Below are 26904 nucleotides of genomic sequence, written 5' to 3'. Positions count from 1 at the left end.
TGTAATCTACAGGCACACCCAGAGTGAAACTGGGATCTTGCCCTTTAGGATTCAGTTTTCAGCTCCTTGTAATCACCTTCTTTGTGTAACTGGAGTGATTAATTGAAATGAATAATGCAATTTGAATGATTGTACTAAGAAAAGCAAATGAGTGTAATTACATAATTTGTTATAACATGATTAAGTTACAATCAATAAAACACTGAAAGACATATGTGGCCTATGGTATATGTTTAAAGTAAAAGTCACCAATTGTTGACTAATTGTTCATTCTCATCACAATCACAGTGAATAAATAAATGATTAATTGTACTGCAGTCACTGAACATGCAGGAAGGTAATACAAAAAGCTTTGTTTAGTGTGAACTATTGCAAAGTGGTTCCTCTCTCACTTCTGTCTTCTTAACACATAAAGAGGTGGAGCACACATTGACAATGAAGCAGAAAGCTGAGATAACCAGTGAAATTTATTTTCAAAATTAGTTGTTTGCAGTTGTGATGCTTGAGGACCAGACAGGATGAATTCAGCCAAATTCAGAGTTGAGTCAACTGCTTCACTTCACCAGTTTGTGAACGGTTTGAGTCTCTGACTGTTGAGTAGTCTGACTGAGCCTTCAATCAATGGGCTCAAGTTCCTGTAATTCTATTTTCAGGCTAATTTGTGGATACTGTGGTAATATACATCAGTTCTGCTGTTGATTGTTTTACTGTGAAGATGAAGGAAATAAGGCCCTTTTCTTCATTCTCTTGGCCCTGGCCTGGAGGGTTGCAGTGTAAAGAATAAAGAATATGAAGAATATAAAGAATATGAACATTCCACTCTGACTTTCATAAAGGGCAATCTGACAGACAACAAAAACAAGACATGACAGACCTGAACTTCTTTAGAAAACATTTAATGAGAAAGAGGTCACCCTCTAGACAGAAATGATTCATGTTATAAAAGCACTTTGTTCTTTAAAAGCAGAGGTTTTGTCCCACATCAACCATATAATGAGAAGAAAAAATAAATAAAATAGAATAAAATTTAAAAAAAAATTAAAATTCAAAGGGATGTCTGACATATAATTAGTGTTCTGAGAATAGACCCCTGGGGCCATTATGAACTGACATAAAGCTGCTGGGTTATTGTTGAGTATAACCCTGCAACCCTCACAACAAAAACCAAATCCATTCCTGCTCTGAAATACAACCTCATTTCCACACATATGGAAGCATTTGCTTTTGCAACTGAAAATAAAACTGCTCAAGAGAATGAAGCCTCTCCTCCACAAGTATGATAAACTGTAGTGCTGGGACTGAAAGAAAAATACATTTTTATTCTGAGAGAAACTAAGAAAAGTTGAGATGAAGACAAGATGAGCAACTGACTTGATCAGCTCATAATATACATTTCTGTAGCAGCATTAACTTTGTTTTACTCAGTGACAAATGAGAAATGAATCTCTTTACACTGAGTAAAACAAGGAAACCAATCTTACAGGCATGAATGTGCATTGATAAAAATCAGTCAAAATACCCCCTAAAAACGGCAGTAGAAAAATAAAAATGAGACTGCGCATCTGCAAAACACCCTAATAAAAACGTATTTTCTTTTCCCTCCCATATAAAAGTATAAATATCTTCCAATCTAAAAAAGGAACTGGACAGATATTGACATGTTGCTGTTCGGATGCATGAGGTAATGCCCACATCCTAGGGTGGGGTCCAGCTACTGAAAGTATTTAAGGCCTGCTACGAGAAAGAACTTCTCCAGGAAGATCTCCGAGTCCAGGACAGCGATGTGGGCAGCCCGGCCAATGAGGGAGTTGGTAGTGTTGGGCAAAGCATGGATGACATCATAGCGCACCAGGTTGCAGTCTTTGTTCTGCAGAACTGGCAGAAGCAGGTTCTGGATCATCTCTGTGTACACCGGACCTGAAGGAGAGAGAGGGGGAGACAGAGACACAGGCTAAGACAGGCTGGTGGAAGAAATGGCAGGCTCAGTGGTTCCTAACCCTGTCATTAAACATCTAAATTTAGTTATTGAGCAGATGTTCTGATCCAGAGTGACTTACAAAACTGAATACCAGATGGTTAGGCCAAGAGGAGAGACAACGCTAATCATAAGTGTCACGATCCAATAGTAGGTATCATTAAATAATGTCATATTCTGTCACATTACATTACTGATAAATGCAACAGCAGGTATAAGAGGAAGTTTGAGGATATAGCAAGTGTGTTTAAGGATACAGCATCAACGTTTAGACTTCAGTGTTAAATGAACCAAGAACCACATTATCAGTGATTCGTAAGTTCTGACTGGGGGGCTAATGAAGAGAACAGACATGACCAAAAATGTGGACGCTTTCAGAGGGGGGAGACAAGGTAGCCAGAACCTGCAGAGTAGAATAGTTTGGAATGCATGAATTGATAATGGACTGAAGGTAAGAAGGTGCAGTTCCTCTCGCTGCCCCACAGGCTACGACCAAAGCCTTTTACTCTGGATACAACCGGTAACCAGTGGAGGAAGATGAGGAGAGGCCTGACAAACGGAGGACTATTACTGCTCGTGCTTGTGCTGCACTGGAGATGAAAAGGCTAGGAAGGCAGAGCAGAGCACAAACACACAGCAGCATGTGAAAGGCACACTGGCGGGGTATGAGAGGAGAGCGGCGGTCTCTTCGCCCCTCACCTGACTGCCTGTCCTTCAGGGCTGGTTTGCACATCTCAATTCGTGCCGAGTGATAGGGCACATAGCGGTCCTGCAGGGAGCTCACCAGCACTACGTTCTTAAAATAATGGAGACCTGAAATACACACACACACAAATACACACAGACTTTATCCTCCATGGCTGTGGAACGTTCTACTCTTAAACAATTTTATACCATGGTAGATTTAATTTTGTGATTGCGTTACACAATGTGATACATAAATCTAAATTATTCACCCAAGTTCAAGAATACAGGTATTTTTGATGTCATGCAATACTGACTGAGGATCTTCTCCAGGAGTAACAGCCTGCTATAATAAAGGATCCTAGTCTCAGCCAGCCAAGATGCAACAACACAGGTGTGTAGCAGGTTTTTCACCCTGTACCCCACATGCAGGGTGGTGAGAGGGAGCTCACCTGCTTTCTGGCTCAGCCTGTACAGAAAAGTCCGGCGAGGGTCGGGCTGGTCACGACACGTCAGCTGCAGCAGAGAGCCAGACTTCTTCCACTTCTGCATGAACCACAGTCCTAAAGACAGCATAGGCAATATTAGTGCATAAACACTAAGATGCATTTCCTATAGCTACGCAGGAGAGAGCAGAGAGTCTGTAATACTACACAGATGAGAGCACAGGTGCCTGCAGTGTCAGAGCTCAAAGAATCTATTGCTGCGCAGGACAGAGAACAAAGTCCCTACACAGTAGTTACACAGGAGAGAAATAAGACAAGACCACAAGGGAAAAAAATGGGGATCATCTCTCTGAAGTAATTAATCAAACACAAGCTGTTGCAAATTTTCTCCTACTTGCAAAGGATTAAGTGCAGTTTTCTTCTCATTCATTATTTCGGTCGTCAAACTGACCCCCCCAGTCTCAGACTGCAAAGTTTCCACTTTAAATGACTCTTAAAATGTATTTCCAAGAGGAATTTTTTTCAAGAATTTTATGGGACCACAGGAGGAGTAAGCCAGATATAAATCTTGTAAACTTGGATATATTGTTCATTTAAACCTTTTAAATACCATTGTTTAAAGACACTGTAGGGCATACCTGAATTTCACTAGGTGACAAAATTTAAACAATTACACATACTGACATAATACACAATATTTCACATACTTCACACTATTATTAATATAAGATAATAGATGGCAGATGAATTGGGTGGTGCTCACCTGTGTTGACCAGGGTGGAGCTGTTGTACAGAGTGCCCAGGTGTGGCCCTGACAGGGACAGGAAGGTATGCAGCTTGCTCAGGTAGCACTTGAACCCAGGCCTGCTCAGTACTGAGCGCACAATCAGGTTGCCTAGGGAGTGACCCACAAAGCTGTGGGTAGTCAGACACAGTCATGTCAATCAAACATACACAGCCAATCAGACATGAGTGAGTAGATTATTATTCATGAGGTGCTTCACATTCAAAACCCTCCTTAGTGCAGTATTAAAGTGATTCTAGCACAAATCAGAGATGCGTTGTGATTAGATGATCTTTTTTTTAATATGGATCATTGTTAGGCATCAAGTATATGTTGGATGGTATTCAAAAATGTGTATACATTGAATATATGTCCTACTTCACGTATATATATACACTGTATAATACTTTTCAGATCGGTGCACTACTACTGATTTTACTTGTGAAGTTAACGCAGTGCTGACCCGCTTGCACTCAGTACTGCTTCCACACTACTCCTCTTGGGTAGAGAAAGACATAGAAAGAGTGAAGGGAGACAGAAAGATTGTGAAAGACACAAAGAGAATAAGAAAGTAAGAGCGACAGTGAGAGCGGGAGAGAAAGAGAGAGAGAGAGAAAGAGAGGTGTCATTTTGCCTGATTCTGGAGACGTTGAGGTGGTAGAGCCGGATGTGCTGCACAATCTCGTCTAACAGACGGTCTGTCATGGATTCAAAATCAGCGAACGTGTCGTTCTGTGGTCAGAATCAGAGAAAAACAGACCCATTCTCAGAAACTGCAACAAACACATGTAACAGTACATTTTAAGACGAACAATTCAGTTATATTCACTGTGATACAGCATCGGTATCTTGAAAGGAAAGATGCCCACCTCAGACAGATACCTTCAAAAGAACTTCCTTTGTGATGTTTCAGGACAGTGTATAAAGTATTTTTAGTTTCATACATACTTTGTACAGATCAGAGTAAGAGATTTGCCCACCTGGTTGCGCTCAGACATGAGGAAGTCCATGCGAGCTCCAGGTAAGCCCAGCTCCAAATAGGTCTTCACTAGCCTCAGATCAGCACTGTTACCTGGGATTCAGAAGGGAGTGGGGAAGCGCAGAATTATAACAGTCCTAAATAAGTACTGTATGTCAGCTGAAAAATAAATAATGATAAATATGCAGTAAAGCTATAATCACTACTCCATCAACACTTCCAGCTTCCTATGACTACAACTAAAACTTTACAAATGTAACTGGACTTGAAGTTATGTACCCATGTTGTGTGTATATATATATTTATATAAGCTAAAATTTGATCCTTCAGGTATTATATTACAACCATGACCAGGTTTCCAGCTTCTAACTGGCCTTGAAGCTTTAGTTAAAATTAAATTAAATGAACAGTTGTGGGGCTTGCAGGCTTGATTCTTCAGTTATTACAGTAGTAACTTTAGTCTTGGAGCTTTTTATTGCAAACTTTCTAGGTAACTAACTGCTATGGAAAACTGCCACCAGTTTTTTTTTTTCCCAGAAAGGAGCAGATTTTCTCACCATCCAGACCGTGGACACACACGATGAGATGGATGTCGTCTCCGGAGTTTTGGTCCAGATCTCCGATGAAGTAGGGGATGCTGGAAGCTAGCTGTGCAACTTCGCTGTACAGGAATCCAGGCAGCTTCAGCCCCTTCAAGCCCTCTTTGGCCTGGACAAAGCTGAAGCGCATCAACAGAGATGTGGCAGAGACAGCAGTAAGTGGTAAAAAGTCTTACTATTTTAAATTAACGAGCCAGAAAAGCATCATACATTGTACATTCTACTGGAGCAACATCTAAAGCTTTAAGAAACAATTTCATAGTTAAGAAATAATGTCAAACTGCATTACACAGGGAAACAGAAATAAGCAGACAAATAAGACTAAATAAAATGCTGGCAGTGAATGACATTTAATTTGTTGAAAACGGCAAATATTAGCAATGCAAGGAATGTATGGAAAAGGAGTAGATATTGGTAGTTCTGCTGAGGAGAAACATGAACATTTTAAAAATTAAGGTTGGAGAGGCCTTATCTGGAAGTCAGCTTTCAAGGTGCAACTCAGATGAGGATACTGAACACTGAACTGTAATAATTTTGAATTTTTAATGAGTATGAGTAAAAGAGTAAAAGAGGTCACTACTCACGCATTCCTTTGTTTCTTGGGGATACTCTCGAACCAGCACATGGAGGTGGATGGGGCCAGAGGCGGGCGTCTGCCTTGCAAACAGCCCCTGCTGGAGTATAGGGAGGGGTGGTGTGCAGCACGGGCTTCCAGCAGGGCCCCCCCCTCACAGAACTGCTCCAGACTGAGCTTCTGACCCCAAATGTCCCCTTCCTGCACTCCTCCCACCCCATTCATGTACGCCCCACCCCCTTCCTCATGATAGCCATTTTCAATCATCTCGTGCTCTGACTCCTCGTCCTCTGCTGCCACCTGCTGGACGGCCAGGGTGATGTCAGCTACCTCCACTGGGCTGATCTCGGAGACATCAGTGCTGGAGCGTGAGCAGAAATAGTTCTCCACCAGGCCCCGCCTCACGCTGTCGCTGCTGCTATCAGCAGAGGCGCTTAGGTCATTAGGCGATGGTCCAGGAGCGTGGCTGGGCTCAGCAGCGCTCTCAAATGCTGGGAGGTCAGGGCACCCTACAGGGGTGGCTGCTAAAGCCAGAGCCTCAGTGGAAGCAGAGCTGGCCTCAGCTCCCTTGGGTAAGCAGCTGGTTTCGGCGGGGGCAGGGCCCGTGGCAGACTCTACCCCAACCTGGTCCCCTGGAACGCTCGATTTACTGCCCTTGGCCCCTTGTACAGAGGGCAGGAGGTTTAAGGCCGGGAAGGGGGACTGGGCATTGGTGCTGCAGGGGCCGTCCTTACAGAGACCCTCTGTAGAGGCTCTTCTGCCCAATGACTGGTGCAATGGGGTGACCCCCAACCCCTCACCGGGCAGGGGCCCGGACATGTTCGCCATACTTGAGTCTTGGTGACTTAGGGTGACAGTGACCTTCTCACCCCGGTAGGGGTCCTGGCTATTTGGTTTGACCTGGATTGTTCTAAGCCCACTGGTTGCCTGGGGCATCTCTTTGCTCAGAGGTTCTGGCTTTTCTCCCTGGTGCATTTCTGTGGCTCCAGTACCTGCCTGAAGCTTGTTTCCCGCTTCCACGCCCAAAGCGTTAGAGGTGTGGCCTTCTTTTCGGCCGCTAGTGTTGGTGGTAGAGACAGGATTGAGACTTGTGTTGTCTGCCTTGATGCGGGTCCTTGAGTGACTCTGGGAGGCCGTTAGCGAAGTGTCTTGTTGCTGTGCACCCTTCTTTTGAGGCTGGGAGGCTGTAAGGACCTCAGAGGTCAAGCCCACGGGCTTCTTCAAGTGCTCCGTCTCCGCCTTCTTTCTCGTCCCGGTGGACTCGCTGCCCCCAGAGGGCGCTGCCTGCAGGCGGGGCTCACTGCTGGACGCGCCCTGCCACGGCCCATCGCGATCTTCAGAAAAGAGATTCTGTTATACACCCAACATCATCTGACAGAGTATAAAGCAAATGACTGTTCTGAAGTCTTGGACATTAGTTTGACGAGGATGCTTTTGTGCTACAGGGTGAATTATACCGGATGTATCCCTAAACATCAAAAATATTTACATTCATTGTTAGGACATTCTTAGGGCCTTACATTGTGACCTATCCCGGTTATTTCTAATCCTACCAGGCTAACCAGATCAAAACATCAGGGATGTAACAAGGTACCAGTATGGTCACTCTGAGCCCTGCTCAAACAGTGCTTTCGGTTGATCTCTAAGAAAACTGTACTGTGTAGCCTTCCCTCCTGCCCCACTGACTAACCCTCTACAACAGACTCCAGGTATCGGTCCTCAAAGATGATTGGCAGAGAGGTGATGTCCCCGTCCAGGTCGGCACACTCCACAGGGAGCGGGGGGAGGGACAAGAAGTAGGCAGAGCTTTTGATGGCTGTGGTCATCTGAAGGTGGCTCTGAGCGCTGTAGAGGAGGGCACAGGAAGGTCAGATTTGGGGCGCCTTATTCAGTGCACAGGAAACTCAAACTGATATGCAAGACCCTTTAGTTTTCTGATCTACAGCCAAACATGCGATTTTCAGTAATTTGACAGTTTTGGAGGAACTTACTGCAGCTCTTGATATGCCAGAGCAGATTGCCTTGGGTGCTCTAGACAGAAAAATGCTTCTGCAAATCTTCGGACCTAGAAGAAAATGAACAGAAATCATCCAGTGAGCTCACATATGCAAGTCATGAGTCATGAAAACAGATTCACATACGCAGAAAACACTGAATATTTTCATACTCCAGACCAGCTTCCTATGAAGCACAAAGAGTACTGAATCAGCCATACATGAATGATACATTTCCTAAGAGCAGCACATATACTACATTTTTGAACTTATAAACACACCATCCAGAACGATGTACTTTATTTTTGATCGGAATTCATATGAGAGAAGGAATGATTCACCCAGATGAGAGTTATCAGCTAATTAGTACTGGCCACTCACCCTGAGAGTGTGGTGATCCAGGGCCAACAGGACAATGACATCCTCCTGCAGGGACACCACCTCTAGGAAGTTCCCCCACAGGGCCATGAGCAGAGAGCAGAGCTGCGCCAGGTTCATGTTCACCAGCTCCGCCAGCTCGTCCGGCCGCTGCGCTTTCTGCAAAAAGACTGTAGGCTACTCTTCTGGCCACAAGGGGGCACTAAAAAGGCAACCACATACAGACTTCAAATGCTGCTCTGTAAATGGGAACTCTCCTATTGTGAATGCACTCCATCTTGCATATTCCTCAATAAATATTTACACAGCTATTTTATATCAAAATGAACATGCACAGTGAAGTAGGGAGGGAGTATTCCAGTGTATGACCATTCCACTCAACGCTGGACTGGGCCAACTGGTGGAGTTATATCTTGGGGAAAATGAAGTTGGAAATGAAAGTTCTGGTGGACTAGGACTACAACAGACCCACACCAAATGTGAGGTCAGTGCCAGGACAAAAACACCAGCTGAAAACTGAAAGCCAAGCTTAAGACAAGCAGATACCTAGCCTTTGGGTAGTGGCACTGCCTACATGAATGGTCCAGCATTCAAGACGAGACCAGTTCAGGGCTTTAATCCTCCAACTGATGCGCGCTTCATAACAGTGAACTATGAGAATTGCGTGTAGAAACAGCCAGCGGCTGTGTACGAGTGTATGGGAGGATTAGATTCCTCTCACCTCAGCGCCCTGGCATGGCTGCAGAGGTAGTTGCAGTGAGACGAGCCAAATGCGCAACTAGTGATTCCAAACTGGCTTCATAAAGGGGAAACAGCATAAAAAGTGGGAAAACACTTGACAGTTATGACTTAAAGTCAGTTCGAAAGGACTTAAAGTCATTTGGAAAATCAGCTGTCTCTCAGATATCTGTATGTTCTGTTGATTAGATTTTAGTTTGTTTAGAGGCCTCACTCTTAAACGTCTCATTATTTGATCAGGTGCAGGGCTTGCTTGCTTGTTTGCTTGTTTGCTTGAGGGAATCGTGCGTAATGGATTCTGACTCAGTGAGACAAACAAAAACATCTGTCACTGCAGAACAAGCCACGCACGCACTTCTTCACTACTCTCCATTTTCTTTTTCACAAGAGAAATGCAGCCCACACATAAGGAAAGGCTTGTCAAAAGGCGTGAGCGTGCCAAGAATGCCATGATTGTTATTCTTAAGCGTATATGTCTATCAAATGTCCTGAGGACAGCAAAGATTCCACTAAATCATACTAAATTACAAAAAAATAAACCTCACAAAAATACTGTACTTGACTGCCTTATTTCGGGTGCACTGAAATATCAACCCCCGCTAATTAAAGAAAAAATGAAATGAGAGGCTTGTGGTTACTTAGCAAACAATCAGGTCATCCCTCTGATTCCCCAAGGGTCTCTGACTAGCAGTTTGGTCATTAAAAGACTTTTTTCATCTCTTTATAATGCATGAAGAGACCCAAAGGGATTAACAACCTACCTTTACTTGATCACACAGCTCGGAAAGACGGGTCTCAACATCATGTTCCTCTGGGATGGAAAAAAAACAACTTATCAGCCACAAAAGTAATCTTTTTTTCTGTTAACAAACTCTTTAGTAAAAACCAACAGACAGAAAGGCAGACTTCATGGCAAACCTTTGCATGACATCTTTCCTTTGATTTGTCAAGTACTGTGAACCCAATCAGAGGTTCTCAAACTGCCTGAAAGCAGCCTCAGAAGCAAAATGACAATGATAAGGGATCATATCTGCAGTCCCTCAACTTGTTAGGTGAGGACAGCAATTTCAGGTCAAAACCCGACTATAGTCTGACATCATTGTACAAGTTCCATTCATTCAAATGAGTAACTACTGAAAATCATTAATGGCTACATGATGGTACACTTGGTCAGACTGATTTCAATTTCAACAAGTGCTAATGATCAATCTGTGCTAGGATGTATCAGTGACTGATGAGCAATGACTTTATAAGCTGACGCCATCAAGCCTTAGATAGGAAAGTAAAGACTAACTCTGACTGAGTTGCTACAAGTACATTGACTTCATCCAGAACTGAGTCTGAAGCAGAGATGAACTAACCCATTCTGTCAAAGGCAACAGCCATGTGTGTCCAGTGTGAGATAATGCTTGGACTAAAGACAGACACCTAGGATGGACTGGTGAAATAAGAGGAGGTAGTTGTCATGGAGACCAGGAGACGAGAGCATGGACATACCTATGTAGGCATACCGCTGGTCTTGGGGATAGGGTTTTCGGAGAACTCGCTCATACAACACCTGCATGCTGGACTTGGCTGGTTGTGGGAATAGAGACACAGGTATATTTACTTCCTGGTTTCTCTGTCCTCATGGTCAATGCCAAAGCTCACAGTTGCATAGAACAGCTGATCAGTGAAGAGCCTCATAAAAGCAACTCGGGATGCGATAACTCAGGAATCATGCCAGCCATTATCACTGATCAACATCACTGATCACTGATATCACTGATCGCTGCATATAAGTGCCCTTCAACCAGTTCATAAACTCATGCACACAGTCATAAAGTGTTTATATGCTCACACACGCACGTATGCTCACACACACACACACACACACACACACACACACACACATACACACACACAAACACCACCCCTCACCCCCTCATGTGACTGACATCACACACGTGGACCCCCTGTGTACCTAGCTCCATGCGGTGTGAGGAAGGCAGGTCCTTGGTCACTGTGGTGAAATAGCCAAACAGGCCCTGGTAGGCCTGCAGCAGAGTGGCACACAGGCGCCGATGTAGGCTGTAGGCGTGCTGCAGACAGTGGTCTGACACCACAAACGTATTGCCCTGCAGGGGGTGACAGTGAGATGGAGAGACTGCATGCTAACCAACTCAGCAGCCCTAAAAAAAACAGTGCAGAGTGGTCACAATCAGCGTGAAGCAGTAATACTGAACTGTATGAAGCAGTCGTAATAGCAGTGGTGTAGCAGTTTGGGATTGGATCCCATACCAGAAGGATTTCAGTTCAAATCCCAGGTGGGACATTACTTTTTTTTTTTTTTGAATACTTTCAACCCACTCGCCAAAGTGAAAGTGCAGCTCTGAAAGCAGCAAGTGAATTGCAGAATACACAGAAAATGCAGAACTGCAAGCAACATAATGTGAATAGGGGCATCTGCAAAGCACATATGAACTAATAACAGTAAAAATTCAATAACTACAGACTTAGTTCAGTTATACGGAGCAGCGTCTTAGCCAGTGAATGCATTACCAGGGGAGTTTGCTCTGGAGGAAAGCACTATGCCTGAATCTCTGCTGGCACAGCTGTACACACATATCTAAAAAGAGTACACACCAGTAAACAGGTCATCACCAAGGGTGCCTGCACGACAATGCCTGCCATTTGTTTCCCGAGCACTCATTGCTAGGTACTTGAGGAATTTGGTATTTGCCTGTCAGTGATTCATCCAACAACAAGCATTAGCTTGATTCACTGGGAAGGCTACACTGAAGCCTCTGGGCCTCATCAGCAGCTTAAACAACCACATCAGGATACTACATTAGGCAATACCCACACTATCTGGGCTGGTACTTTAAACTTCAATTCATATCTCTTGAACCATTCAAAACTCTTGAACCATCTCTAGCTGTTATGTGGACAGTGCTGTTCGCATATCCTGTAAGCATTCCATGTCATTCTGATAAAGGCAACGGAACCCACTGTTTAGTCGTCAAGAACATCTGAGGCAATCCTCTGATAACACTTCCCGTCCTGCTCTCACTACACCCCCGGAAACTTCACACATAAGGAAATGATCTTCATCGTATAATTACGTGTACACCCTTTGAAAAAGGGTTCCACAAAGGTTCATCTTATAGGGGTAAGGTTACACCTAGAAATATTTTCATTTTTAGAAGCCTTTTTAGAAGAAAGAGTGAAAGAATAGCAGAAAGGATTCTAAACAGAAGGCAAAGCGATTCCACCAGAACCCTTTCCACCTGTTATATTGTAAACTGATTCCTGACTTTGTTCACAACACTGTCTAAACGTCAGTATCAGGCACTATTCAGTAATGTGCACAAAACATTATAAAGCATTTTGGGGTGAGGTCTTCGCCTTCCAAGACTCAAATGTATGACCATGTTTTAAACTGCATTTTGAGAATGTTTGCACGTGTCTGTGGTCCCCTTAATCAACTAATTTCATTTGCACTCTGCCAGAGCCTTCTCCAACGCTAGTAAAACCAGCCACTGCTTCTTTTCCCTCTACATGTTGCGACAGTTATTAAGCAATGTAACATGCTAGGAGGAGAGTGCCATTTGCCTGACTTCAATCACAACTCTACAGGTGCCCCATTGATGGTGGATGTCCCTACAAAGTGACAAGGAGGAGAAAAACCCAGTGGTATCACCCTTCCTAACAATGCGGGCAACTGTGTTGCTCTGGGCTGCTGGCCCCACGAGCTGGGGAATCAAAACAATGACTCCAGCTACAAGATGCACTGCAGCCAGGGGCACCACTCAGCAGCCCCCAGAGACAGTAATATTTTCAACAAAATACGTGACTGGGTAAAAAAATGGCACACCTTCCTACGCCCTTGCACAAAAGCTTACTTTTCAAAAGTGGGTTAGCCTAAATTAAGATCTGTGTGGTCTCATCAGATACAAAGTTTATTATATCATTAACCATAATGTTTTGAACAATAACATGGTAAACAGAACACTGGAGCAATAAACTCATATGTTAAATGTCAAGTGATGTTTCAAATACAATCAGGAAAAAAAAATCTCATGATTTCAGCCCATCCCCTTGGTTTTGGATCTTGGTGTTAAACCCAAGTGCACCACTATCTGCAGCAGCTCACACTGAGATATCTTCACAGCTTGGCTGGGCTTTGAAATATGTAAGTCAATTTTTTATAAAACACCCAGCAGTGGTACACTGTATGGAATCTCTACCTGCTCCTCATACTACCAGGCATTCATTCTGTGTCTGTTTCAGAGGTTTCAAGTGTTTTCAAAAGACAATCCTTCTGTGCTACATAAGACATGTACATAGAACAGACACTTTTCTGTATCATGCTCGAAAGAGCAGGGAGCTCTTGATTGATTGGTCTGCTTGATTACAAACTTGTTCACTCTCCCTCATGCATTCAGAGGCATTGGATTGGGACAGGCATGATGGGATGGAGCTTCCACCATTTTCCATAGAGCAGGCCAATACTTTTAAATCAATGAGGGGTGAAAAATGGGAGAAGGGAGGGGTCAGGTTGGAACACAGAAAACTGGAACATAGAGTGCGATCACCTGTCAGGATTGATATTAGAAGCTGAACTGAAAAACTGAAGAAGATACGAAACACCAGAGAAACAAGGTAAGCTAAATCAAACCAAATTATAACATCATACTTCAGTAATCCGATATTTCTGCTCAAATTCTGAAGACATTCAGAAGGGGCTCGGTGAGATGAGGGAGGATATGGAATTGTAGATGTTTCTTCGACATCTAATAGGCCTATCTTGAGCCTCGCAATGGAGTTTTGTGGTAGATGGTGAATTATTTATTTAATGCTATTAATTGTTTCTGGCTTCTTCTTTCATAGAAATGAGTTCCATTTCTATAAAAGGTGGCTTGAGAGAGAGGGTGATCTCACAGAGGCCATTTCAGGTGAGAAGGTTCATATATTACATTACATTACATTATTTAACAGACAGTCTTATCCAGAGCGACTTCCAGCACAAAGGAACAGAGGTGGTTTAAGGTGCTATCAATGTCCCCATTGCCCCATTTAAAACAATACATTCAAAAAACACCTCAAGTTAAGCCAATTTTGTTGTATGCCCATAATGGATGACCCAGGCGAAATCTTTTCTAACAGAAAACACCTGAACAAGAAGCACATCACAACAACACACCACACATTTTGATGGCTGGAGCAGAATGATATCAAACACATCAGTCAAATGATTTGTGCATGTTTTGGTGTCATTCAGTCCATTCTACCCTCACCATTGTAATGTGCCCACCAACTGGACCCTCCACTGCTTTATGCTGTTTATAGATGGCAGGGGGTGAGACTGCTTCATCTGGTTTACTGAGTGGACTTTAGCATGTCTCCCTTTCCTGGATTGTGCCTCTCAGTCATGTTGCCGATTCCACTGCTCCTATGCTCACTTCTGACCTATTCCCCTTGTGAGGAGGTGTTTCTGGGAGATGTACACAGCCTCTCCTGTCCTGATTGCTCCTCGTCAAAGGTTCTCCTCTCCACTGCTCCCAGATTTCTAAAAATAACTCTTTTCTTGATAAAACTCATTTCAAATATATCCATGATAACTGTAATGCAGAATATGTTAAAATACTGATGAGATCAATTATCATAAACAGTACATGGGATACAAAAAAAGTTAAATGATTAAACCTTAGAATATAAGATAGCTCTTAGTAGAATCCCTAGAAGACTAGGTAAGACCATTAGTAAATAAAAGGGCTCTGGAGGTGTTCTAGGCAGAACCTTTAAAAAAATAAAAGCATTTTTGCTCCCGCCATACGTATGTACAACCCTTGACTAAGAAAAGGTGTCTTGATGGAACCTATCATAGAGGGTTCTAGGTAGAATCCTTGAAAAAGAAAGGGTTCTTGATGGTACCTATCAGCGTGTTCTAGGCAGAACTGTTTGCATAGGATTTGAGGGAAAACCCTCTGAAAGAATTCTAGGTAGAACCTTTACAAAGGGTTCTGATAGGAATCATATACAATTTTCCTGAGGGATGAGTTTAAGGTCCCTATATGGTTCTAGATATACTCTTAGAAAAAAGGGTGCTATGTCTGCATTTCAGCATAAGGCACAATGACATTATACACAAGATGACAACTCTCTGCTGGAAGTGCAAATCAACATTTTCCCCACTTTGAACAGGGCTGTTTCAGGCCAGCTACTGCTAAGCGCACCCCCTAGAGACTAAGTTAGTCTTTTTAGAGCAAGATGAAAAAGACCTATCAGTGAGGGAAGGAGAGGAGGTGGAGCATTACCTCTGGAGAGACCTCCCTAAGGTAGCCGCTGCCAAACACCACGCTCTCCAGGTCAGGAATGAGTGAGTCTCTGCTCTGCGCTGGTGCACTCCGGTTCAGCCAGGTACCCTTCAGAGGCCGTGGGAAACTAAGAACAAAAGACAGGTGAGTACTGGTGTGATAAGACACTGCTGAAAACAGGTGTAATGAGAGACAGGTGAGTACAAGTGGGATTGGACACAGGTGAGCACAGGTGTGATCACACAGATCAGCAAAGGTTCAACACAGGGGCGTACAGGTGTGACAAGAGAGAGGTGAGCAAAGGTGTGACCTAACATAGGTGAGCACAGGGTTAACGAGACACAGGTTAGCAAAGGTGCAAACTTTGGCCCTATGAAGATTGGCCTGCATGCCCACGGAGAGGTAGGAACATCAACATTGCTACGCACAGCAGGGGGGCACTGCTCGGTCACTGACCTGATCAGGGGCTGGTGTAGAGCCACCAAGGAGCCGTGGACTGTAACAGAGACGGCGGACAGGTGGAAATAATCGAACATGACGTTGAGGTGCTGGTGGACGCCGCAAGGGGGGCTGAAGTGCAGTCGGAGCGTGCGGCTGCTGATCAGATGCAGGGAGCTCAGGTCCTCCGGGCTGGAGGGGACAGAACATGACAGAACATGTCATAGCAAAAAAGAAAAACGGCAGAAGCAAAGAGGCTTTCCTTCAAATCTGTATACATACGAGTAATCCCCATCAGTAAAGTGCAGGTCTAAACACAACTGGAAGTCCATTTCATTAAGTGATTCTTCAACCTGGAAAAAATAAAGACAATCCCAGACGTCTGAATTAGAACAGTAAATCAAACTGCCTTTCCTTTAAAAATGACATAGTTTTCATTCTTTTCAATTGTTTTCAGTCATTCATATTCTCTTACAGTCCTGAAGCAGGAAAACAAACATTTAGAACAGAACTACATCTGAGTGATATTATGACATTAAGGCCTGGTGCAGCACAACTGGAAGCCTTAAGGTACATCACAGCACTGGCAAGTAAGGCTGCTCAGTATGAATGCAGAAGCAAAACCTTTTATGTCATATTTGCCAAACCCTGTGTAGACACACCCCTTCAGGCTACATTTCCCCTCCTCCTCTAATCAGGAAGACCCCTCCCAAAACTTTTTGACTGCACTGAAGTATAAACTGAAGGTCTTCATCAGCACTTCAGTAAACTAACTGGGTTAATATAACCTGCATTATTAAGTCTGCATATCTTAAAATGTCACTTTCTGCTGCAGGGGCAGTTCCAGCTATTCCCTCAAGAAGCCCAAGAAAGAGGGAGGAGTTAGAGCTTGCCCTTACCTTGTTTTCATCCAGCAGCATCTTCACTTTGAAAATCAGGACATCATTGAGAACAACCTCCTCATTCTTATAAAGGATCTGAAAGGTTTTGCTGTGGATGACATCATCATGGACCACAGCAGGGAGGGCAAGATCACAGCCTGAAACTGAGAAGACAAACAGCAATCTCTTATCGCCTGTCCTAGAAAAGTATAAATAAGCTCTCCATATTATATTAGAACACAATTAATACATATTTTCAGTTTGGAAAGGGTACGTGAAAGAGCTGTCCAGTACAGTAATAGTTCACAATTCTCCTTTAATTAGTTTCAACACTTGAACAAAGGAATACTCTCAGGCATCAGGTACTGAATCTCTCTATATCAACACAAAAAAGTCTATACCAAAACGATAGTGACCTATCACACTGTGCCGCCTTACCACAAAAACTTAATAAATAATTCATCTCATACAACCATATCAATTTCTGGTCTGTCATGTCACTCCACTGTTTACCTTTGGTGGCCAGCAGCTTTGAGACATTCAAGTATCACTGAAGAGTATGTTAAGTTTTAGAATTAATTACAGGACTGACAGCATTCCCCTCTCTGTCCTTTCAGGTATCTATATGGAGAAGAAATGTGCTGTCATACTCAGTATTGCGTTCATAGTGGGAACGTTATATAGGGCACTGGAGCTGTTCGAAATCTGATAACTGAGGGCATTCTTATTTTGGGAGACTGCAGAGCTCAGTTTAGTGAGTTGACACAAGTGTAAAGTAGTTCTATATTTGAACCCAGAATCTGGCCCTACCGCTGGCCTCAGCCCATCAGGACAGGAGAGGACAGACAGCTGCTGTGTCCTGGCAGAGGAACAACAGTCAATCCTGTCTGAGCCCAATGCACTCTCCAACCGCCAGCCCCCTAATGACCCTCAAACAAACCCTCCCACCCTCTACCAACTCAGTGACACAGTCCTCATCACAGTCAGTTTTTGGCTCTGTACCTTTAAGAAATGTGGCTTCTGATTTGCATATGTATGAAAACTGTAGCTATAGTGCCTGTCCTACTGGCACATGGACGGAGTTGATAGTGACAACCCTGTAATTGCCCCTAGCTTCCCTATTACTCTCAACAGTAAGGCTGTGTGGTCTATGTGAATATCCTTTATCTTACATAAGCGCTATGTTGGTAAACCCATGGAGCTTGGCTTTATATGGTCATTTAATACAGAGTAATGAATACACTCGCATATGCAAACTCCATTACTTCGCTACTGCAGAGCAGTGGACTTCCAGCTAGCACCACACAGCAGAAGGAATATGTGACGGATTGCTCCTCAACTCAAGCCACAAAGAACCCAACTGACAAGTGAAGGAGCATGCACTTGGCTGTTGCCCCTACCCTCATATAGGCCAGAGTGCCTGGTACCCCTCTGCCTGGTCTACACCAAATTTAATACTGAAGCAATTAAAAATACAATAAAGATAAGCATGCATGTGTGAATGCTGTCATTATTCATTGGTTCATTTTATATGTTTTAACAGTGTAAAGATCCTAGTTCCTGTAACAACTTCTAGACAGAACTAAACATCTCATGACACCCACACAAAACCACAATTCAATTCCCATAAATTTGTTTAAATGTTATACTAATAGGTTTGTTCATTACTTAACTTCAACACAAACAGGAATCGCATATGTGTATTTGTTTTAGTAAACACAAACTCAAGGATATCCTGCTCAGCCAAAGCAACAAGGGAAGATCTAATGCTAGCAGTGCCTTAAGCAACTTTTCTGTCTGTAACTGTAATTCTACCGTGTGTGTTTTCTATGCATATGTCCATGCATGTGTGGCTGTGTGTGCTGGACTTCATGCATGTTCTGATCCAAGTGAAAGTAACTTGCAAAGCAAACACACCAGTGATCAAATTTATGACATTTTTATGTATTTTATATTACAATTAATGTACACCATATCCAGGCAAGTACAAATTTAATTCGGATGAGTTCCAACCTACTTGCCTGACTGGGCAAGTTAGAAAAAACCTTAACGTCAAACCCTGCTTTTAGCTTCAACAATGGCAGAAACAGCTTTAAACACCGAACTTGATAACTGTTCAGTAAACAGAATACCTGAAGTTTGGTTCTGAGTGGGTGGGCCTTAACAGGAAGTGCATACAGGGCAGGAAGTGATGCAGTGACGCACTGCAGTAGAGACAGCATACTGACCTGAGGAGCGTAGCAAGCTGGCCTCCAGCTTGTGAGGGACCCGCGGTGGCACTTTCATGCGGGCTCGGATCTGATAAAACCTGTGGACAGAAACACTCACGATTAGTAAACAATAAAAAGGTACATTTTTAGGCAGGGACCTATGGAAATTACTGCTTAGAAACTACACTGCATATTTATATTGTTAACAGTGATTAATTGTTCAGTACAGCCTGGAACAATTAATTTTACAAAATTCTGAGAGTTGCCTCAAATTTATTCAACAGGAAGGTAAAAATATGTTTGTCTTTTTATTAGAACAAACAAACCTCCCAATACACTTTCTTTGTCACTGATGATTCACTTCATATTCACTGTGGGGATGTCAAACAAAGGTCACTGTTCAATTCACAGCTTTATCAAACAGAATTAACTGGCTCAGTAGGCATGAACACAATGACACATAATGTGTCCCCAGGCCCATGGCTTCATTAGGATATTCTCATGAGGTTCTCACAGAGTTAAGATGTGCTTGGGCAATCATCCAGGAACAAGGTTACCCACTGGATGTTTGCTGCCAATGCAGAACAAACTCCTGAGCCTCAGTGTTTTAGCTCTGACAGTACTGCTTCTTTTAATCACTGTAGACTAATAGCAGGGAAGCAGTGTGGTGCAGTGGTATGGTGTAGTGGTAACCAAAAGGCTGCCAGTTTAATTCCCAGGTGGGGCACTACTGTTATACTCTTTGGTATACTTAACCAAAAACTATTCAAAATATTCAGCTGTATAAATGGATACTGTAAAATTAGAAGATATGCAAGTCACTTTGGACAAGGGTGGCTGGTACGCAAATGTAAAGTAACCCATCTGTGGCCTTTTTGTTCTCTAGTGAGCTGAGAAAAGGGCACAGTCGTTGCTCCTCCTATCCCAAGCAACATACAAACATACACAAATTAATCCATATTGCTGCTGCTGTTGTTAGACATTGTCTACAAACTACGAAATTACAGAAGGGAATTTGTAATCACCATGACTAATGCCTCTGGTTTAATTAACATGATTTGTCCATGTCCCTGATGCTGGATATTTCAAAATATCAGACTTTACAGAGATAGCACAATAATGTCACAACAACAGACACAGATCACCAGACACATTGTTAAGTAACCCTTGTGGAGACTAACACACAAGGTTGATCACATGGCAACAAAAACAAAAAACCCACAACAATTAAGTCTCTATCCTGCCTAGACCTGTTCACTGAACCAGGAGGGAATAGTTATATGGACCTTTTCACTTGTGATATCCATGTCACACTTGACTTTCAGTTGATGTCACCGTAACTGGCCAAGGAATCTTCCTGATATGACACTGATGCCGTATGCTAAATGACAATAATGATGTATGAAGAAGATTCACACAGGGCCCTAGAGAGCAACGCCCTCATAACATTTGCCAGCCTTTGAAACACAGAAAGTGGAAATACTTGTTCTTCCACACTGGAAGTGTCTTACTATCTGTACTCTGATGCAGCGAGCCTGAGTACGCTGTGACTCAAGCTCCGTGGCTCTGCAAGGGTGGGGCTGCCAGGCATTTTTGGCTGGAAGGAGGCACTTCTCTTGATCTCTCTCTCACTCTCGCTTGCTCGCTCTTCTCTCTCCTGACTGAAATCAGCACCTCCCACATGCCCCATCAGCCTTCCACAGCTTCCTGTGGCTGACTCAAGGGGCTGACTCCACTGCTGAATAATTGTTGGCATTTATAGCAACACAAGAATGAACACATTACTGGCTGTTACATAACTCTGTTCTTGAGAAGCTCTGTGTACCAGTAAACACTAATAATTGCTGCCTCTGGCAAACCTTCACACAAGCAGGTTGAAGACCTTTTAACCTTAGGGAACTCCATGAGAAAAAGCACCTCTTTTTTACATTACTGTCACCAGTATGAATTTTTTTGCAGGTACTTTACTATCATACAGAACAAGTGGCTGGAAATTCAGGGAAATCACTTCTAATAAAAGAAGAGTCGCAAACACATGACATCATCTGCAATGCAGTACACTGTGTTGGTATGGTTTCATTGGAGAACTGAAACTTTCGGAACGTGCTTCAACTTCAAACCACACTCTTTCCACAGTGAATCATGTTTTTGTAAGTGAAGACTATAATCCATGTACTACCTATGCATCTATCTATCTATTGTCTGTGACTAGTTTAGGGTAACAACAGTGAATAGGAAAGTATGTCACATGACACTTCCCAACACTGAGTCATATTGCTGCCATGTCAACTAACTGATCATGTTAAGCTAAAACAACAACAATCTCCATCACAAATCTGTTTGCGAACACCTACACCTGTCAAGTGATTTACGAACAAAAAACAACAAAAAGGCTGAACTGTAAATTTATTCAGCAACGCTTGAGCAGTAGCTAAGACTCAGTCAGCTGAAATACATCTGCGATACATCTGCCGGACAGCTACGATGGGTCAGTGGAAGTCAATGACCACATTGCTCTGTGCTAAGACTTCCCTCTGTCTGACCAAAGCCTTTCGTACTCTGGCTATGTGAATGTCAGCTGGCCCTGGGCAGAAGTGTAACTGATGACATTTTAATTCATGGTAAATGTGAAAGTGCTGGCTACATTGCTAGTTCCATGTTGTCTGGTTGACTGTGCTAAATCAGCTGTGGTGTAGTAACACCCTGTTCAGCAGCACTACAGCAGACGGAATATAGTGTAGGTGCAAATGTTTTTCTCTCCAAAAACCAAGCAGGAGTGATGGAAGAAGAAAAAAAGACCCTGTTAGCAGGAAGGAACATGGGGGCACTTACCCTCTCTGGAAAAGATCCACATTATAGAACTTGAGGAGCTCCACAGAGAACTCCACTGTGGCCTGGACCTCCTCACTCATCGTCAGACGCAGGATAGAGACACACAGCAGAGTCCAGGTCACATGACACGTCCTACACCTAGGGAAGAAGACCCTGATGGTCATGTGACCTAGGAGAACAGCTGACATTTCACCAAGTGCGCAAAGTTTCAGTCTAACAACATTAAGACTCCTGATCCTAACCCTTCTCTTTTCTCATTTGAGTGATGACATGTGAAATAAACGTGAAACTGGCATAACACTTTCAGATTGTCCTGAAACTTGTCAAAGAACCCTCCTTTCGCAAAAGGTGTCAGTATATTAACACCAGTATTTTTGCATATTTGTGTCTAGCTAGTACAGCAAATTTTAGAGTGCTAGGATCTCTGCTGCTTTTTGAATCATGGCCCATTCTGAGTGAGGGGAAGGAGTGGTCTAACATGAGCAGCAGTGTAACCAATTATGGTGCCCAAGATCTTATTTCACTGAAAAAATGATAGAATCAGTAAGAATTCATTTCATCTATACCAGTTTTTCACTGTTTCTTTAGTCTCATCTGTGATTCCACCAAACACTGTATTTGGAAGAAATAAAACTCTCAACAGGAAGTTTTGCTTGTCCTAACAAGTACTTTGAAGCCTGGTGCAATTTCATTTTTTCATTTTCAGCAATATTTTTACCCATATGTGAAGATTTGCCAAACATCCTTCTTTTATGTTTCTTCATGCCACGCGCCAGGATAACTAGAAAGGCTCATCCCAATTTCACAGTAATTTCATAGGGAATGACTCATTTGCAAACTACATATCTCTCTCTCTCTCTCTCTCTCTCTCTCTCTCTCTCTCATCAGGCTGAACCTGAGAAAGCACACTTCTACTTTTCATTCCAGCACTCAACACACAGCGCTAGCCCCTGCTCCAGCTTCTGTGGGGCATATTGCCAAGCTACCTGAGTGGAATTAAAAATAAAAAAAAAAAAAGTAAAAATCAGTGCCACGTCCAGCTCAAACTGACTGGCAGTCTGATCAGACAGAAACTGGGACTTAAGACTGCCACTTGGGTAGGTGGGGTACTGCCACTATGCCCTTGAATAATACACTTAACCTTTACTGTTTCAGGTTATCCAACAGTGCAAATAGATAACGTGTAAAAGTGCAAGCTATGCAAGTCACCCTCAAAATGTGTCTGCCAAGCAAATAAATAATGGTATGTAACTGGTACTAACTGATCACATAAAACAACCCTGAAATATGTGCACAGCTGTACAACATTAGAAATACATAGGTCAACACATATCTTCAAATATTTTTAGCCTTTGACTAGCATTCAGCCAACGAACTCATTAGGTACACGACTGGTGCCCTTTGCAGGCACTATGTAATGTCAATGAAAGGGCACCAGCGCTGCAAATCACTGCAAGGCCTCAAAGTGACTCATATAAGGATTGATCAGATAACACACTCATTTCACTGGAATGGAGAACATGAGGGTGACTTTGATCTCACTCATGTTGTGTGTGGACAGGGGGAGGCAAGAGGCAACACGGAAATGCTGCCTGTGACCTGGTCCTTGAAAAACATAACCCAGAAGCAAAGATGACAAACTTTAAATGTTCAGTAGCCACAGTCGAAGACTCCTCTATGTAACTATTTTTCTTGGATGACCAAGGAAGGGCAGCTGCACTGTGGTTAAACTGATTTCATTAAGCAACAGAGACAGCACTGGCAGTCATGTGAACACTGTTCATACACCCATGCAAGAATGTGTCCGTAACTCACAAGAGGGACAACATACCACAAGAAGAGACAGACTTGGCAATGGCCATCAAGAAAGAAAATGTCAACAATCAAATTAATGTCACTTGGGACAGAACAGCCTATCGCATTGATCCAAGATGGTGTCAAATAAAAACAAACTCATTTCAGCCATTAACTGAGCTTCAACACTGTCCTACCTACATGGCCATTTCTGGATAATGTTCATAGCTTATGGTGCCATGGGCGGCACAAATCAGGAATAATGTCCAGTGTTCATGAGTGATTATACTTGGCAATTTGCTTTTATAGGTACTTAAATATGTAAACAGCTTCTTATAGCGAATCTAACACCAGGGTATGAAATGACAGACTTTCGTTCTATGAATCTGACAGTATTGGAATGACACTACGGTGAGTATGTGTCCTATGTATGCATGACGAGTTTCTTAAATCTACATATAATGCAGATGAACAAATAACAGTCATCTAATCTCGCTGATATCATATTCTTACACATATCCCACAACAACACAATTTGTCACAGTTACACAGAAGGCTTCTTGCAGATTGAAACACATATACTGCCTAAAATTATTTGCAGTTATATTACGACCAGGACCATGTGGCACACACAGAGAAGACCATGGGGTGGAATTCCTTGGAACTGTCATAAATGAACACACTGGCTAATCAATTCAGAAAAGATTCTGCATAATCCTGCCATAAATAAGAAAGCCCATCCCTGACAGGCAGTATGTTTTTAAACAGACAACCAACGATCTGAGATGATTCCCCGACAGGGAATCAGAATCAGAACAGTAAACAGAATCAGAACTATATGAGGATAGTCAACAGGCTTTTTGTTCATTAGCATGTTTAGATTAAGCACTGCAAAAATCTATTTATTATGATGCATTAATGTAATTGTCAACATGTATTATCAGACCATCCAGATGACATTCTGATCAACAAATCTGTGCCAATGGCCCTGAACAAGCAACACCCCCTGACACAAGGCAACACTGCAACTGCATTATGTATATTTGAAATTGGGATTTTCACACAACCCACTCACCTACTCAACTACTGTAGGTCCCACCTGCTGAGTGGTTCTCTTCATGATTGACAAAGCCATCCCATGCATCTGAAACTGACTGCCTCTATCATTGGATCTGAAAGAGGTTACAAAATGTCAGAATGGATACTAATGAGAAAATATACAAATGGAAGGAGTTAAACTGTGAAGATCCTAACAAGTTTTCACTGTTTAGACCTCTTCGAGAATCATTTATTTTAAAAAATCTATATAGCCCAGCTAGGATACCTAGATTGCCAAGGTAACATATGGTGAACATATGATGAAATACACTAACCCAGCTTATTTGAGAAGTTATCTTGATATGCATTACATGTAAAGTGTTAAGATATACCATTTTGGCTGTCAGTTATTCTTTAGGAAAACAGACAAACAAAACAGCGACACTGCATTAAGATATTGATATTTGAAGGTTTGAATAAGATCCAGACATGGGCAGATGGCTGCTACATAATTTATAGTACTGCAAAAGTGACGTTCCATGTTTTATCAATAAAAATATCAGGCGCAAATATTTGAGGGACGCTTGAGAAATACAGTATGATATGCAATAAGCGACAAAGAGTTGTAGATTTAACTCCATTAGGATCAACACATAGTGTAGGCCTATAGCTAATATAGCTATACAACCTATAGCCTGTGCTTCGGTTAACTCAAGGGAGGTCACTGTCACTTACAGTTAAACTCCGGAATTCAGATTTGATTACCACATTATGAAAATTCCAGATGCTCTACGAATGTACAGAGAAAGGCAACAAACACCGGGTCCAAGTCTTCCATGCATAAGTTAGGTAGCTAACTGATAAGGAGGCTTACTTTTTCAGCCTCGGTAAATGACAAAGGCTAAACTGGGACTTAGCTAGGACTTAGTTACCTAAAGTAGTTAGGAACATTAGCTACCTACCAATTTATATACGGTTAAATTGTTTGATGTTACGGGGTAAATAAATGGAACGTATATGAAAGTTAAGTTGACACCTGAAGACGCCTTCACACAGGTAACTAGCTGGCTAAATTACAGCCAAATATCTAGCCGGGATTGGCTATATTTAGCTAACTCTTCTTAACGTTAACGTTAGTTGAATCAAAGACAGGAATTCATCAAACCAAATTCGACACAGTTAGCGAGCTAACTAACGTTATAGTACTGATTAACTCACTGCAGGCAATCCCCAGCTGAGATGCAGTAAATGGCATATTGCGAATCCACTTTCTTCTGTGCTCTGTTGGCGCCGCAGTCCAAATAGGTTTCTTTTCCAAATTACCGGCTAACGTAACAGTACAAAACGATTTATGGTCGTCTTAGCTGTCCCTTTTCCAAGTCATATTTAATTTAGCGTAGCGTACCAAGCTATAAAAGCAACAGAATTAGCCAGCTATTCCATAAATAGTACAGCTAGGTATTTCAGTTAATGTTAGGTTACGTTTGCTACCTAGAAAAAACGAGAGCTTTTCGTTTGACGTTCGATTTCCGACCGTTGCTCCATAGCTATTTTACAGCTAAATAATGCGAACCACTGTCACTGTCGACTTGTCAGCCGGCTAACGTTAACCAAGATATACGTCGATCGGTAGTAGCTAGTGGCTGGCTAACTCCGTTAGCTACCAGCTACTACTAACATCAGATGGCTAAGTTAGCTCGCTAGCTAACGTTATCCTGAACTAGCTAGCTGTTAAAGCTACATTAGGAAATCAAAGACCTAAACAGCGAAAGTCATCTGCTAGCAAGCTGGCCAGTCAGGCGGTCAAACTGTTTGCATGCAAAGCAACTTCTTGGATAAGTTACCTTTTCCCGAAAGAATCTCCCTGCAGGCCGAAACACCAGGCTGGCTTTGTTGGAATTGTAGCTATCACCCCTGCCTCCTTTGCGTCCGCTGTGCTTTTTTTCCAACACACCGCTAACTTAGTTAGCTAACAAGCTAGGCAGCTAAACAGCTAGCAAGCTAATTCTTGAAAGTGTGTTCCAATACACGTAGCTGGCTTGCTGCTACAAGTTGTGGGCACTCGACACTGCCCCTTAGCTAAATCGCAAAACTTTCTTTGATCGAAAATCAAATACCGGCTCTAGGATTTTAAACTGCCGGACTGATGCAAGCAAAGTAGCTAATCGTTAACGCTAGCTAGCTAGCTCGCTGTCTTGGACTGACTTCCAGCCAGACCGGAGATTCCATTGCTCGTCAGACAGATTGGCGAGCTAACGTTA

At 42.8% G+C, this 26904-nt stretch overlaps 1 protein-coding gene across 1 annotated transcript; it reads right to left on the bottom strand.

Moving 5' to 3' along the window:
* Nucleotides 1-980: 980 nt before the first annotated feature.
* fam135a (family with sequence similarity 135 member A) lies at nt 981-26904 on the bottom strand. The gene is made up of 22 exons (XM_036546605.1): nt 26488-26904; nt 24681-24777; nt 21812-21949; nt 18998-19077; nt 16788-16933; nt 16171-16241; nt 15907-16080; nt 15451-15577; nt 11115-11268; nt 10649-10726; nt 9913-9962; nt 8417-8572; nt 8033-8106; nt 7732-7886; nt 6052-7375; nt 5426-5586; nt 4870-4961; nt 4524-4621; nt 3869-4020; nt 3112-3222; nt 2675-2788; nt 981-1917 (listed from the first exon to the last, which is right to left on the bottom strand). Exons 3-22 carry the CDS (start codon nt 21889-21891, stop codon nt 1712-1714), a joined length of 3603 nt encoding a protein of 1200 aa, XP_036402498.1. The 5' UTR covers nt 21892-21949; nt 24681-24777; nt 26488-26904; the 3' UTR covers nt 981-1711.

The sequence above is a fragment of the Megalops cyprinoides genome, chromosome 15, assembly GCF_013368585.1.
Source record: "Megalops cyprinoides isolate fMegCyp1 chromosome 15, fMegCyp1.pri, whole genome shotgun sequence".
In the NCBI taxonomy this organism is placed as follows: Eukaryota; Metazoa; Chordata; class Actinopteri; order Elopiformes; family Megalopidae; genus Megalops; species Megalops cyprinoides.
Note: the sequence above shows the minus strand (reverse complement) of the source record. Positions and strands in the feature narration are given on the sequence as shown.

Excerpts from the sequence above, each read along its gene's own strand:
- fam135a (XM_036546605.1), bottom strand. The coding sequence starts at position 21,891 with ATGAGTGAGGAGGTCCAGGCCACAGTGGAGTTCTCTGTGGAGCTCCTC. Across the intron at positions 5,587-6,051 it reads CCCAAGAAACAAAGGAATGC|CTTTGTCCAGGCCAAAGAGG; the intron begins GTGAGTAGTGAC and ends GATGCGCTTCAG. Across the intron at positions 4,021-4,523 it reads CTCAACGTCTCCAGAATCAG|CTTTGTGGGTCACTCCCTAG; the intron begins GCAAAATGACAC and ends GACTACCCACAG.